The sequence below is a fragment of the Scyliorhinus torazame genome, chromosome 1 (genome assembly GCF_047496885.1).
Source record: "Scyliorhinus torazame isolate Kashiwa2021f chromosome 1, sScyTor2.1, whole genome shotgun sequence".
Classification (NCBI taxonomy): domain Eukaryota; kingdom Metazoa; phylum Chordata; class Chondrichthyes; order Carcharhiniformes; family Scyliorhinidae; genus Scyliorhinus; species Scyliorhinus torazame.
In genome coordinates this window covers 302,982,255-302,998,452 of record NC_092707.1, presented here as the reverse complement: position 1 = coordinate 302,998,452, position 16,198 = coordinate 302,982,255, and the positions used below count along the sequence as shown (strand labels likewise).

At 45.7% G+C, this 16,198-nt stretch overlaps 1 protein-coding gene across 1 annotated transcript in view; it reads left to right on the top strand.

Annotated features, from left to right (window-relative positions):
• Positions 1-11,149, top strand: part of LOC140387770 (uncharacterized) — a 50,988-nt gene extending 39,839 nt beyond the window's left edge. The window contains exons 3-6 of the mRNA XM_072471322.1: positions 8,326-8,450; positions 8,564-8,625; positions 8,715-8,798; positions 10,856-11,149. Of these exons, the coding sequence (XP_072327423.1) occupies positions 8,326-8,450; positions 8,564-8,625; positions 8,715-8,798; positions 10,856-11,116 (532 nt within the window). The 3' untranslated portion in view covers positions 11,117-11,149. The remainder of the gene's footprint in view (positions 1-8,325; positions 8,451-8,563; positions 8,626-8,714; positions 8,799-10,855) is intronic.
• Positions 11,150-16,198: the final 5,049 nt, after the last annotated feature.

The following is a 16,198-nucleotide window of genomic DNA, read 5'->3' as shown; positions in this document are numbered from 1 at the left end:
TAGGTGGATTCGCCATGATAAATTGCCCTTAGGGTCCAAAATTGCCCTTAGTGTTGGGAGGGGTTACTGGGTTATGGGGATAGGGTGGAGGTGTTGACCTTGGGTAGGGTGCTCTTTCCAAGAGCTGGTGCAGACCTGATGGGCCGAATGGCCTCCTTCTGCACTGTAAATTCTATGATACTATCCAGCACCTCCCTCCTCCCCAAAGCCTGCTTCTTTGTTTCCTCCACTTTATTCCAGCTCGTCCAGAAACCGTCCCATGTACCCCTCCTCTCCTCCCGGGTCTGCCTCGTAAAGTCCCTGGTAGAACTCCCTAAACGTCTCATTTATATTCCCTGGCTCCGACACCACATCCCCAGCCCCAGTCCGCACCTTCAATATTTCCCTGGGCGCAGCCTGCCTCCGCAGCTGGTGCGTCAGCATGCGGCTCGCATTCTCCCCACACTCATATTGCACCCACTGGCCCTATGCAGTTGCCCTACTGTCCCCGTTGTCAACCTGTCAAATTGCCCCTGCAACTTTTTCCTCCTCGCCAATCCCTCCATGGTGGGTCCCCTCAAATATTCCCTGTCAACCTCCGCTATTTTGTCCACAAGACGGTCATGTTCCTTCCTCCTTTCCCGATCCGCACAAGCCTTAAACAAAATAATTTCCATCCGGACCACTGCCTTCAGTGCTTCCCAAAAATGGCCGCCGACACCTCCCCATTCTAATTCAACTTCACATACTCCTTAATCAACGCCCGCACCTTATCACAAAAACCTCCTTCCGCCAACAACCCCGAGTCAAACCTCCACCCTGAGTCAAACCTCCACCTCTGCTCTCGTCCCGATCTGAACCGAATTTCCAGCCAGTGGGACACATGGCACGAGATAACTATCCCCGCATATTCTGCCCCCTCCACTCCAACCAATATCTCCCGACTCACTTCAAAGTAACAAATATTCGAATATACCTTATAGATGTGTGAAAAGAAGGAATACTCCCTCCCTCCTGGGTTCTGAAGCACCATGGATCCACCATACCCATCCTCTCCATAAAACCCCCAGCTCCCTTGCCATTCGTACCCTACCCATCGACCTGGGCCTCGACCTATCCACCCTTGGCTCTAGGACACAGTTAAAATCTCCTCCCATGATCAACTGGTGCGTGGCCAAATCCGGGATCGCTGCCAACAACCCCCACATAAAACCCACATCGTCTCAATTTGGGGCATATACATTTATCAACACCACCGGTGCCCCTTCCAATACCCCACTGACAATCACATATCTCCCAACTGGATCACTCACCTCCTTCGCACTCATTAATCCCATTTATTTGCTCATTAAAATCCCCACTCCCTTCGATTTTGAATTAAATCCTGAGTGAAAAACCTGCCCGACCCACCCCATCCTTAACCTAACCTGGTCCTTCACACAGAGGTGATCTCCTGCAGAAAGACCACCCCCGCTTTCAAGCTCCTGAGGTGTGCGAACACCCGCAACCTTTTAACCGGCCCATTCAGTCCCCGGACGTTCCACGTTACCAGCCTCACCAGAGGTTTACACCTCCAATCCCCGCTACCATCCATCATCTTCCCCACTTAACTCCCGCCCCTTTAATTCCACCCTATACCTAGCCCATCCCAGATGGCCCCCTTCTCCACCCATGACCATGTCATCTCTCACCCCCTGCAACGCCGCAACAAACTCCCCCCCTCTTTCCCCCCTCCCCCCACCCCCCCTGTTGTACCTTAAAACCTCTGATACGTTCGACCGGTTTACTTAAACGTTTTACTCAGGTGCCCTTATTTGCGAGATGAACAAAGGACAAAACAGGTTCGCAGTTTAACGCAATTTTATTCACAATTCTATTACTCAAGAAAATATGACTCAGAGTCACAGCTGAGCTTTGGGCTTTACCCATATTTAGTAAAGGAGGCTGGCAGGCTTCGATCACGCGATGTGGATGTCTTCTCTGGGTTCAAAACCCAGGGTACTTTCTTCTTGCGATGGTTGTGCCTGGGCAACTCCCAGGTTATCACTCAAGATCTGTTTGATGCTGCTTTCTTTATACTGGGAAGCTTGGATTGAGTCACCACTGGCAATTGTCCCAGCCAGACCCCAACTTGTTAATGGAAAAGACAGTATACTCCTGTTTATCCATAGTGATTCAATCAAGACCCATTGTCCTCTGAAACTCCCTTGTCTGACCAGCCATCAGCTCATTAAGGAGTCTGATGGTTTCTTTTGCCTGTTCTTCGTCCTGCTGCAAAGTTGATCACCTGTGTCTGGAAGTTTGTTATATATTCATAATCTTTGGAGTGGGTAATCACAAAATCCATATAGCAATAACAGGTTTATGCCTTGATTTGCGTGCTTTTGCAGATGGCCAGGATCAATTCCAGCCAGGACCTCAAGAGACGGTTTCTGTTCCTGGCCTACGTGTATCTTCTCAGCCTGTTTTCAGTATTCCCCCCCGCCACCACCCCTCTCGGCCTTCTCCCCCACCACCTCACTTCCGTTCACCAGCATCACCTGCTAGCGCAGCAACCCCTGCCCAAAGGCACCTCCCAATGATCCCTCCTTCCCCCCCGCCACTTCTCAGCTCAAGGAGGAAGGCTTCCTGTTGACCTTACCCTCCCCAACCAAACAAAGTCCAGGCAGCCTTCTCTAAAAGCAAGCGAACAAACGTTAAACACAAAGAGTCCCAGAAAACAGGAGGGGGGGATGGGAACATCCATCCCCACATAAATCTTTCACCCCTTACAATTCCAACAGTAAACAGCAACCCCCCCCAAAAGAAAGATGAATATCCCCCAATCCCTACCCCCACTTCAAACATGCCCCCAACCATTACAAAGTGCCAGCACTGTCCGCTCAGTTCTTCCCCAGTTTATGCTTCTTAATTAAGTCTTCTGGGGTCTCGAAATAATACTCCCGGCCTCCAAACGTCACCCATAATAATGACGGTCCGAGCACCCCAAACCTGATCTGCCGCCAGTACAGACCTGCTTTGGCCTTGTTGAAGTTTGCCCATCGCTTTTTCCCCTCTCAGTCACAGATACTTTTCTCCCTGGCTCATGACAGAATCTTCTCTTTCTCCACAAATTTGTGGAGCCTCACTATTACTGCCTGCGGTGGCTCCCCAACTCTCAGCTTCTGCCTCAGGGACCTATGGGCTTGGTCCACTTCAGGCGCCTTATCTAGTACCTCTTCTGCCACCAGCCCCACCAGCATCTTCGGGACGTACCTCGTGGCACTCACACCTTCCACTCCTTCAGGCAGGCCCACTGCTCACAGGTTCTGGCTTCTCAAGGTATTCTCCTGCTCTTCCACCTTTGCCTTCAACGTTTTACAGAGGTCTGCCAGGAGCCCCACCTCCTACTCCAGAGTCACCACACAATCGCTGTTGTCCAGGATCACTCCTTCGATTTCCCGAATCTGTGACCCCTGCACCTCCAAACACTTCTCCACCCGTTCCACAGAACTTTTCAGGGGTGCCACCGCTCCTTCGATGGCCTTTGCGCGATTCTCCTGCATTTCTTTCCTCTGCTGATGGAATTATGCCTTAATAAAAGCCATCAGCTGCTCCATCTGGGGCCTTCCAGCTTGGAGCAGCCCTTCCCCCGCCTGCATGTTTACACAGGATGTTGCTGCAGCACAAGCTTGTTCCAACATTTCAGCCAACTCCCTCACTGTTTTTGTGATAAACACCACTAGTGATATATTACATGTATTACTGCACTGCCCGTGTATTACAAGTACTATGGTAAATCCCTGCCTGCCGGCTCCTCCCAGCAGGTGGCGTATAAAAGTGTATGCTCTCCTGCGCTGCTTCCATTCTGGTTCCAGCTGCAGGAGGCACAACATCTTGTGCAATAAAGCCTCGATTGTTTCACCATTCTTGTCTCGTGGTAATTGACGGTACATCAGTTTTCTGCTGGGTCTGATAGCCAGCAGACATACTACCCCCTAGGGAAACTACTCCTCCAACATTCACCTACGTCCTTTCATCAAAATTCCACCCAGTATCGGGTAAACAGAACTCTTTTTTGTGCCATCAAGCAGGAGCTGCCCTGTGTGTGACCACTCACTCCATGGTCAACACCAGAAGTCGCCCATTGCCATTTTAAATGGCTGCTCATTTGCCATTAACACAATTTTAATTGGGGCAGTCTTGCCCACCTTAATGTTGTTAAACAGTATACTTCAGATTTATTTTCAGGGTTATTTTCAAAACTGTGTACTGGAGTTGGAATTATTTCTGTCCCCCCGAAGGCTCTTCCCAGCCTTGCACTTCGTCTTAATGTGCCCCTTCCTATTGCAGGCATAACATGTAGCTTCCCTGAATTTACATTTCTCTTGGTGGTGATCTCCCCTCCACCATTAGTATTCTTCATATATCCTGGCCCATGGACTAAATTTCCTATATCTCTGCACTTTTTTCTCTCCGAGCCTCTTTGCTCATTACTTTCTGTGTCTGCATCCTGGTGCTACAACTGCCAGCAGCTTCAAAGAACAAACAAAGAACAAAGAACGGTATAGCACAGGAATAGGTCCTTAAGCCCTCCAAGCCTGCGCCGATCACATGTCCTTTCTAGACCAACCGTCGATATCCTTCTATATCCCGTCAGTTCATGTGTCTATCCAGATAGGTCTTAAAGGTCGCTAACGTATCTGCCTCAACCACCGAACTTGGCAGTGCATTCCAGGCCACACCACCTTCCGTGTAAATAACTTCCCCTGCACATCTCCAAACTTGCTGGACCTCGCCTGCTTGCATACTCTGCCGTTCCACCCCCCCCCCCCCCCAACTCCCTCCATCGGCACTCTCCATAGCAACCTCTAATGCCTTCTTTAAGGTAATGTCTGCCTTTGCTAACAATTTATTTTGTATGGCCGTGTTGTTAACACCACAGACTAGCCTTTATCGCAACATGTCATTGAGTGCAGTCCTGAATTTCCCATGCTCAGCCATTTGTTTTAGGTGCACAACAAATGGCACTTTAGTCTTTGCATTATCACCGGTGGCTTCTGGTGATAATGTCTGTTGACTCATTCCACGAGCTCCTCAAAAGTTTTCGAGTTCGGAGCATCTATCTGGAGAAGCCAGACTCCTAATCAGATTGTAGGTTGGGGCCCCACAGATTGTTAATAGAACTACCCGCTGCTTCTCTTCCCCCCACCCCCCTAATTTCATTGACCTTTAAGAAATAGTGCAGGCATTCGACATACAGCACCCACTGCTCCGAGTTAGGATCAAAAGGTTCAACTTTCCCAAAAAGGGGAATTTGACACTCGTACACTATTGAACGGGTTTGCTTCAAAGGAAAGTCTTCCACACAAGATCTGCTCTCCCGATTACTGTAGCAGTAGGAAGGCACTCTGATTGATCCTCATCAACAAATGTAGTATCTTATAAGATAGGTGGCCACCAAGTAGATTAACGAATAAACAGTTTATTATGGTAAATAACTATTTGCAGAGAGTGAGATAAAGGCTACCGTACTCCATGGTTCAAAACTCCTAACTAGCAATAAAACCCATGCTCAGCCCCAGGATTAATGTGCTCTGCCTGATTAGCCCAATGGATCACATGACCCTCTGAGAACTCGCTCCCTTAAAGGTGCACGCTACCACAAATATAAAACTGAAAAGACTATTCCTAGAGACAAGTAGTTAGGACAGTGGAGCATTTTATTACAAACCTCTGAGACACCATAGTGGACCCAACACCTTTGTACTGTCAGTGAAGATAGCATAAGGCCAGTTGTAGGTCATGTTGAGTCTGCGCTACCTTTTAATTAGATTAAAGTTGATCTGTTCCTCTACTCCTGACCTTTCTTTTCTGATAATTGTGATAATCAAATTCAGCAAAATTGTATCAATCTTAGTTTTAAATTTTAATTGAACCAGCATCCACAATCTTTTCGGACAAAGGGTTATGCATTTGGGGTATTCTTTGTGGGGAAAACTGTTTCATGATTTCACTCCTAACTCTAACTCAGCTCCAATTTTAACGTAATGACAAATAAATTCCAGGACTCCTCAGTCACTTCCCCCATTTTCAAATAGATATATCAGGGCAAGCTTGAAGAGGGAAGATCAGGGTTGCGAGTGTCACAATATGTGCTTAACTGTACCAAATCTTGATGGTAAACCAATCATAAACAAGATGAGACTCAAAGCTTGTATTATAACAAGTCAGCCAAACAGCTGATTCCGCTAGTTCCAGGAGATTGTGTACGTGTACAAGATCCAATAGGTGTATGGTCCTCCATTGCTCGTGTTTTAAGTCAGGCAGCTCCATATTCTTATCTTGTAAAAACATCTGAAAGTTCAATATTTAGGCCAAATCGTCATGCACTGCTGAAAGTGAAGCAACTTCCAACTCCAATTCAACCTCCAATTAAACTTCAACAAATGTTTTCCAACAGTAGGTTTCCTGGACGTTTGTTGAAACTGAGTATTTCATCGTTTGATACTGAACTTCCTGATACAAATACCAATCAGGAGTTGGAAAATTCTGCTCACTGACAGTTGGATTGAGGAGATCATCGAGATCAAGAAAGAAATCTGAATTTATGAACTGTAAAACACTGGTTTAACGCTTGTGTAACTATTAATGATGTTCATTATTGTACAATTCCCATTCCTGTATGTATATTTGAATGCAAGTTCAATTTTTTCATAGGAAGGGGGATGTCACAATATGTGGATATTGTAAAGCGCATGAAGGGTTAATGTAATGTTACTACTCCAGTCACTAGGTGGTGCTATAGAGCAACCATATAATTTTCACGGCTGAATTCTCCGATTCTGAGACTAAGTGCTGACGCTAGCGTGAGAAACGGTGGCATTTTATGACCGAAAAAACGGCGCAAAACAGCCACCGATCTCTTGTCTGGTGGGGACTAGCAGGCATGCAGCATAGAGCCCCCCGGCTCTAGCTGCGGATACGGCCGGAGAATTGCCTGGTCCGTGGCCACTCATGCGCACGGCGACAGTCTGCAGTGGCCTGCCAAATAGTGACCCGTTTGGCCAGGGTCGCCATCCCCGGACCACCCCCCACCAGTGCCCCCAAGCCCATGCCAAAGCCCCCCTGCCCGCAGATCAGCTCTCCCTCGACTATGGCGTCACTAGACTTAGTCCGCAGCCGCCATGCCGAGTTCCTGAAAATAAATACCACACGCGACCGATGCCGTCGGGAACTCGGCCCATCGGGGTCGGAGCATCGGGGGGAGGGCCTTAGGTAACGTCCTGAGGCCGTCCATACGCCGTGCAGCGTACTCCTAGAATGTGCTGTTTTGGAGGGGGGGAAGCATCGCAAAAGTGGTGCCGCCCCCGATTTCGGCGGCAACATGAATTCTCCAGCCGATCGCCAAATGCGATTCCGGCTTCGGAGTCCGGAGAATCTCCTTGACTTCTGGGAGATACATGGAGCTAGATGAACAGAGTGGAAGAGAGCAAGACTGAATAGTTGTGAGATATTTGAACTAATAGTATAGTTCCTTAGTAATATGTTTGAATCTAATTCAGTGTAGTATATTGAATTAGCTTTGTTTATTAAACACAGCTTGCTGTTCTTTGTTAGCACTACAACCTTCACCATCCCGCAAGAACTAAAACAGAGAACGCAACAGCGTGGGGATCAGAGTAGGGAAATCGTGACAGGCATTTTTTTGGTTAAGTACTTCTGTAACCTAATTTTACTTGAAAGAGGCCACCAACATTGTCGGAGAAAAATATCAACACAATTCCAGGTCAATAACGTATAGTTTAGGACACTAACCCCTGAACAGCTTGCAATTGGTAAATCCATATTCAGCATGTTTGGACATTAGCCACTTCTGATAGTTCAAAAGTGTTTCTTACAGATGTACTTTAAAAAAAATGTCTTTCAATTCTTTTAAATATAAATTTAGAGTACCCAATTATTGGGCCATCGTGCTGCCCTTAATTATTTTTTTCAATTAAGGGGCAATTTAGTGTGGCCAATCCACCTACATTGCACAACTTTGGGTTCTGGGGAATGGGGGGGGGGCGGTGGTGCGGCACAGTGGTGTAGTGGTTAGCACTGCTGCCTATGGCGTTGAGGACCCGGGTTCGATCCTGGCCCTAGTTTACTGTCTGTGTGGAGTTTGTACATTCTCCCCGTGGCTGTGTGGGTTTCACCCCCACAACCCAAAGTTGTGCAGGTTAGGTGGATTGGCCAGCGAAATTGTCCCTTAATTGGAAAAAAAAAAATTGTGGACTCTAAATTTATATTTAAAAAAATCTTTGGGTTGTGGGGGTGAGACCAACGCTTAAATATGTACTTAACAATCTCTCTTTGTCATAGATCTGAATTGTCGCTAAAAGTTAACTCCATTAATGATAGTCAGAATAATCTGCAGATCTGTGAACAAGCACCATGGAAACATTGTCGTGTTGTGATAAGGATTCACCCACAGGACCAGAAAAATGGTTAGCTGCACTAAACATTTCTGTTAAAATTGATGCAGCATTCGGTTTCAACAGTTGTCACCTACACTTGAAATGCTGGAGATATTTCCTGTCACATTATTTTCTTCTTTCAGATGAAACAAACAAATGCATTAGAGCTGAGTGGCCAAACAGAATAGTGATTAACACAGGAAAGGTAACAAAACAGGTTCTGATAGAAATAAATTAGTGGTAGATAAATTGAATCAATCGTCTGAGGTCAGCTAATTTTTGCAAATCTTTCAGGGTCACCAGCCTCACACATTGGATTTTGATGCTGTTTTGGATGAAAGTACTTCTCAAAGGGATGTGTATGAAACTGTGGCCAAGGTAATTTTTCTATTTGTGCAGATTTTTCAAATACTCATCTAATGTAACATTTTACATGTTTTACGGCTAAGTTAAAGCCATTGGCTAAACTGGAGCGGCAGCAGCCTGAAAATGGGTTGGATCACTTATCCTGGTGAGCCAGCCACGACCATTGAGGCAGGATCCTGAGGTGGGCAGCCAGAGAACCCACTAGCAATATCAGCCCTACAATGTACTAGAATGCTGAATGCAATTTTGAGGTACAAATGTGTTCTCTATCCATTCGTATCAGGTGTTAAAGGGATCACTGGAGACTAAAGGTAGAATCTGTGCTCTCCTCCCCTTCCTCAAACCCCCCGCTCATCCCCATAATTCAGTTCAGCTTTCATCCCAACAAAGATTGTATGTTAACCCCACCCTGGATAACTTATGCCTACCCACAGGTGAACGTAGTGTGGAAGTTGGCTGATATTCTATCTTCTCATATCGAACAAGCTGCAGCAACGCATCCATTTGACACCCGTAGCTCTCCGGCTGCAAGTAAATGTATCCAAATCTCAAAATATGCAGGTGGCGAGTGGTGACTGACTGCAGCCTGATGGTGCCACAAAGTAGTAAGATGCAAATTTTCATCTGCAATCCCACATAAGGCAAATTAATCATCTCATGGGGGATGTTTTGGAGAGGGTACAGAGTGGTTTACTAGGATGTTGTCTGGTATGGAGGGCATTAGCTATGAGGAAAGGTTAGATAAACTCGGTCTGTTCTCACTGGAACGACGAAGGTTGAGAAGCGACCTGATAGAGGTCTCATGATTATGAGTGGCATGGACAGAGTGGATAGTCTGATGCTCTTTCCTAGGGTAGGAGAGTCAAGTACTAGGGGACATAGGTTTAAAGTACATAGAGAACATTTTAGAACTGATGTGCAAGGCAACTTTTTTTACACAGAGTGTGGTAAATGTATGGAATGCGCTGCCTGGGGAGGTGGTGGGAGCAGGTACAATAGTGACATTTAAGGGCATCTCGACAAATATATGAATAAGGTGGGAATGGAAGGATACAGAACTCCGAAAGTACAGACGGTTTTAGTTTAGGCAGGTACCATGGTCAGCGCAGGCTTGGAGGGCCGAAGAGCCTGTTCCTGTGCTGTATTGTTCTTTGTTTAAAGAAGGTAAGACAACCTTCACAGCTTTTGTGCAATCTCATGGCCAACTGAAGAGAGCCCTCGTAGAGACCAGAGTAAATCAATTGCCTCCTATTTCAATTGGATAATAGTACAATGCAGAGATACTGCTGGTTAATGGGGTGGAACTGGCTGACAGATGTGGAAAGATGAGGAGAAACAAATGTAAAAAAAATTTAAAATACATTTTGTACAAAAAAACAGAAAGAGAATAAAGTGTGTATTTTTGATGCTGTAAAAGACCGCACATCAATTAATAATAATAATATTTTATTGTCACAAGTAGGCTTCAATGAAGTTACTGTGCAAAGTCCCTAGTCGCCACAATCCGGCACCTGTTCGGGGAGGCCGTTATGGAAATTGAACCCGCGTTGCTGCCTTGTTCTGCATTACAAGTCAGCTGTTTAGCCCACTGCGCTAAACCAGCCCCTTACCTTGGTAACTAACAGTAGCACACTGGACTTGTGCCAAGAGTACCTAAATAAAATCCATTCAAGATTGGGTGAATGTTTGGATGAAAGTAAAGGGGATAGTGGGAAGTGGGTGGGTAAATGTTATTAATGCTATTTTCTCATTTGGAAGATAAATGTCAGCAAAGGCATTGGGTTGAAAGGTCTGTTGTAACTGCTATGCATTGCTATCTTCATTTGAACTTGGCCATGCTTGTTGATTGAATTTTGCTGGTTGTCGTCAAGTTAATAAAGCTGTTACAAAGAGTGCAGATCTTACTTTAGTTAGTGAGGAAAGAAGAAAATGGCTACAGCTAGTACTATCATTCAGCACTCAACCACTATCAGATCGTCTTGCACTAATGGTGCTCATGGCAATAAACTACATACTGTGCTAAACACTGTACAACTCTAAAGATAATTAACGTTCTATTGTTCCCCCAGCCCCTTGTGGAATTTGTACTTCAGGGGTATAATGGATGTGTCTTAACGTATGGTACCCCTGGAAGTGGAAAAAGCTACAGTTTGCAAGGTGGGAATCTTTCAGGAAAACAACGGGGCATCATTTCCAGAGCAGCTGAAGATCTCTTCAACAGTATCCATTCCAATGTTTCTGCTGTGTATCTTTTTTCAGGATGGAAACTTCTGAAACAATTATTTTCGTACACAATTAGTTGTCATAATGCTGCTGCAATGGTGATATAAAATGTGCAAAATGATCTATATTCATTCTCTTAGTTAATACATTCATCTTGTGCACTCTGTCGCAGTGAACAGTTTTTCAACCTATCAATTTCTTCTGTTGTATCTGTAAAACTTCAAATACTTTGACCAGTATTTTAATCAAAGTTTGACTTAGATGTCTTTTAATAGTGAGGAGAACAAAGGACAAACACAAGTATAAATTCAATAATCTTTATTAAACAGACAATTAACCCAAAATATATAATACTAGAAACACCCAAGATTCGGTCATAATACCCGCAAAGATGGCTTGATTGAACTGTGGGTCCGATTCTTGAGTCCCTGGGGTCTGTTGTCACGAAGGTGAGTCTCGTTGGCAGCTTCTTCGATGTCTCGATTGCCTCTTCCTGGAGGTTCACTGCTGATGTGCCTCGGGTGCCTGTTTTTATCCCCCCTCCCTTTTGCCATTTCCTCTGGCTTTCTGCCAATGAGGCCTCGGACGGGGGTCTCAGCACCCAGTGGTCCGGTTGATGACCATTTGACAGGATAACTGAGCCCGCCCCAGGTGTCCATCTCTAGTGGTGTGGTCTGCACATAACCTGTTCCCATATAAAGTAACAGCAGAAACTCTGGGTGCCCGAGAGTCTGGCTCGATCTGTGCTACTGACAATAGACCTGTGCATATCAATAAGGTCCGATGATCTCCTGATGGGTGATTGACGGGGCATGTTTCATACAAGTTTCTGGCAGTAGGTGTATGGTTTGTATATTTGACTTTGGTAAATTCTGAATTCCCAACAGCTTGCGTGAGGTTTGACTGCAGTTTGGTTTAAAGTGCCCAATTCTTTAATTTAAAATATCTAATTTAATCGGGCACAAAACTGGGCTCTATCAGATTACCACACATTTAAGCTACTCTATGAAAACTTCAGTTACCACAATAAATGTTATTCATCTTTTGCAGAGGATTACATAGGTTATACAGCACAGAAATCGGCATTCTGCCCAACCAGTAGTAACATGTAAACTGTTATACGGATTCAATCTTGAATAGAATAAATATTGGCACTGGTAAAGGCATAGGATTCTAAAATACTTGAACTAACTTTATTGAACTATGCTTCAAAATCACACAGATATGAATACCGTAGCACACTGATATATGAACAGGCGAATATTGTCTTACAGGATCTATTAATGGAAAACAAAACTTAAAAACTGATTTCTTTTACTTTAATTGATCAAAGGTTTACACTTTCAGTTGTCAGGATGATATCCACAAAGCTGAATCTTTCACACAGTCCCCAGCCTTGCACTTCAATCTCTTTACATTAACCCATAGAAACAACTGGCATTTTCCCTCCAGCTTTCTGCTTCAACTCAACCAGGAGATTAAAGGGTTACAAGTTCCCTGAACACTACTCACAAGGTTTCCTCTACCCAGGCCAGTTAGTCCCTTCCAGTCTCTGTTTATACCTGGGGTACTGGAGACACTCTGGGAAAAAGACGTACATAGCCTGATTTTCCAGTCCCCACAGCATGTTTTCAGGGGCAGAGGTGGTTTGCTATTGGCCGCCGACGGGGTTTTCCAGTCCCGCCGATGTCCATGGTGTTTTGCACAGCTCGCCTGTCCCAACACCGAGAAACCCATAGCAGGGAGTCACCTTCGACAGGACTGGAAGATTCCGCCTGCAGGAAGGTAACTTCTGCATTTTAAAAATAAATTTAGTGTACCCAATTATTTTTTTTCAATTAAGGGGCAATTTAACGTGGCCAATCCATTTACCCCGCACATCTATGGGTTGTGGGGGTGAGACTCACGCAGATATGGGGAGAATGTGCAAACACCACACGGACAGTGACCCCGGGCCAGGATCGAACCCATGTCCTCAGCGCCGTAGGCAGCAGTGCTAACCACTGCGCCACATGCCGCCCAACTTCTGCATTGTTGGCCAACGTCTGGTGAAGAATAAAGGAAATGTACACCCTTCTTATATCCCTCTGTACATGTGCTCAAAACCTGTGCCAATTAGAGATTGGTTACTCCCTGCATGGTCAGCTCTGTGAGTGGTCAAAGGATCATGTCACATCTTATAGAGAGAGTTCCTGTGAATTATTTCAAAATGTTATTTTTTGAGTGTTACAAATTTCCCAAAGGTTCCATATGTTTTATCAGCACTACCCAAGTGTATCTTCACACTATTCCTTTTTTAAAAGTAAATTTAGAGTACCCAATTATTTGTTTTTCCAAATTAAGGGGCAATTTAGCGTGGCCAATCTACCTAACCTGCACATCTTTGGGTTGTGGGGGTGAAACCCACGCAGACATGGGGAGAATGCTCACACTATTCCAAGGGTCCTTGCTCCCATAACCACAATAATATGAGTGCTGGATTTGGTGCATTTGAGTGCTATAGTGAGAGTTTGGTGACTGAGGGAGTATAAGGCTTCATTTTTATCTAAAGGCTAGTCTTTCTTTTATTTAGTTAATTAACTTAAAAGTTGCTGTTTGGTTTAGAAGAAGGTGAATTTTCAATAAGCTTTAAACAAAGCTTCTACTTGTAGGCACTTGCAGCTGGAGCTTGTTAATTAGTTAATTGGATTAGGCCAGTTTTCAGAGGCTAGATTCACAGTATAAAAGTGATCCCCTACAGTGCAGACTTTGTTTGCACTGAGTGCTGAATTTGGTGCATTTGAGTGCTATAGTGAGAGTTTGGTGACTGAGGGAGTGCTGAATTTGAGTGCTATAGTGAGAGTTTGGTGACTGAGGGAGTGCTGAATTTGGTGCATTTGAGTGCTATAGTGAGAGTTTGGTGACTGAGGGAGTTAGGTGAGGAGGGAGTAAGGTGCTCCTTTCATTTTGTCTCCTACATTTCCGCAAAGAGTGAGAAGAGAGCCAGGAGTTTACAGAGAGTGCAGCTGACTGGGAGCAGAGTTGGAGGGCGGAGATCTAATTGGTCCACAGGGCAGCTATATTCTGTAAGGTAAGAGGGGATGGAGGCTAGGCCAGTTGCATGTTCCTCCTGTAGGATGTGGGTGGTGAGGGATACCACCGGTTTCCCCGCTGACTATACCCGCGGGAAGTGCACCCACCTCCAGCTCCTCAAAGACCATGTTAGGGAACTGGAGCTGAAGCTGGATGAACTTCGGATCATCCGGGAGGCAGAGGGGGTGATAGAGAAGAGTTACAGGGAGGTAACCACACCCAAGGTACAGGACAAGAATAGCTGGGTTACAGTCAGGGGAAAACAAACAAACAGGCAGACAGTGCAGGGATCCCTCGTGGCCGTTCCCCTTCAAAACAAGTATACCGTTTTGGATGCTGTTGGGGGGGATGACCTACCGGGGGAAGGCCCTAGCGGCCAGGTCTCTGGCACTGAGTCTGGCTCTGGGGCTCAGAAGGGAAGGGGGGAGAATAGAAAAGCAATAGTTGTAGGAGATTCAATGGTTAGGGGAATAGATAGGAGATTCTGTGGTCGCGAGCGAGACTCCCAGAAGGTATGTTGCCTCCCGGGTACCAGGGCCAGGGATGTCTCGGATCGTGTCTTCAGGATCCTTAAGGGGGAGGGGGAGCAGCCAGAAGTCGTGGTGCACATTGGTACCCACGGCGTAGGTAGGAAAAGTGGTGTGGAGGTAATAAACGAGTTTAGGGAGTTAGGCTGGAAGTTAAAAGCCAGGACAGACAGAGTTGTCATCTCTGGTTTGTTACCGGTGCCACGTGATAGCGAGGCTAGGAATAGGGAGAGAGTGCAGCTGAACACGTGACTGCAGGAATGGTGTAGGAGGGAGGGCTTCAGGTATTGGATAATTGGAGCGCATTCTGGGGAAGGTGGGACCTGTACAAGCAGGACGGGTTGCATCTGAACCAGAGGGGCACCAATATCCTGGGAGGGAGATTTTCTAGTACTCTTCGGGAGGGTTTAAACTAATTTGGCAGGGGTATTGGAACTGGATTTGTAGTCCAGCAACTAAGGTAGCCGATATTCAGGACGCCAAAGCGTGTAATGAGGCAGTGGGGAAGGGAACACTGACAAAGGAGAGTACTTGCAGGCACGAAGATGGGTTGAAGTGTGTATACTTCAACGCATGAAGCATCAGGAATAAGGTCGGTGAACTTAAGGCATGGATCGGTACTTGGGACTACGATGTGGTGGCCATCATGGAAACTTGGATAGAAGAGGGGCAGAAATGGTTGTTGGAGGTCCCTGGTTATAGATGTTTCAATAAGATTAGGGAGGGTGGTAAAAGAGGTGGGGGGGGTGGCATTGTTAATGAGAGATAGTATAACAGCTGCAGAAAGGTAGTTCGAGGAGTATCAGCCTACTGAGATAGTATGGGTTGAAGTCAGAAATAGGAAAGGAGCCGTCACCTTGTTAGGAGTTTTCTATAGGCCCCCCAATAGTAGCAGAGATGTGGAGGAACAGATTGGGAAACAGATTTTGGAAAGGTGCAGAAGTCACAGGGTAGTAGTCATGGGTGACTTTAACTTCCCAAACATTGAGTGGAAACTCTTTAGATCAAATAGTTTGGATGGGGCGGTGTTTGTGCAGTGTGTCCAGGAAGCTTTTCTAACACAGTATGTAAATTGTCCGACCAGAGGAGGGGCAATATTGGATTTAGTACTTGGTAATGAACCAGGGCAAGTGATAGATTTGTTAGTGGGGGAGCATTTTGGAGATAGTGACCACAATTCTGTGACTTTGACTTTAGTAATGGAGAGGGATAGGTGCGTGCAACAGGGCAAGGTTTACAATTGGGGGAAGGGTAAATACGATGTTGTCAGACAAGAATTGAAGCGCATAAGTTGGGAACATAGGCTGTCAGGGAAGGACACAAGTGAAATGTGGAACTTATTCAAGGAACAGGTACTACGTGTCCTTGATATGTATGTCTCTGTCAGGCAGGGAAGAGATGGTTGAGTGAGGGAACCATGGTTGACAAGAGAGGTTGAATGTCTTGTTAAGAGGAAAAAGGAGACTTATGTAAGGTTGAGGAAACAAGGTTCAGACATGGCGTTGGAGGGATACAAGATAGCCAGGAGGGAACTGAAGAAAGGGATTAGGAGAGCTAAGAGAGGGCATGAACAATCTTTGGCGGGTAGGA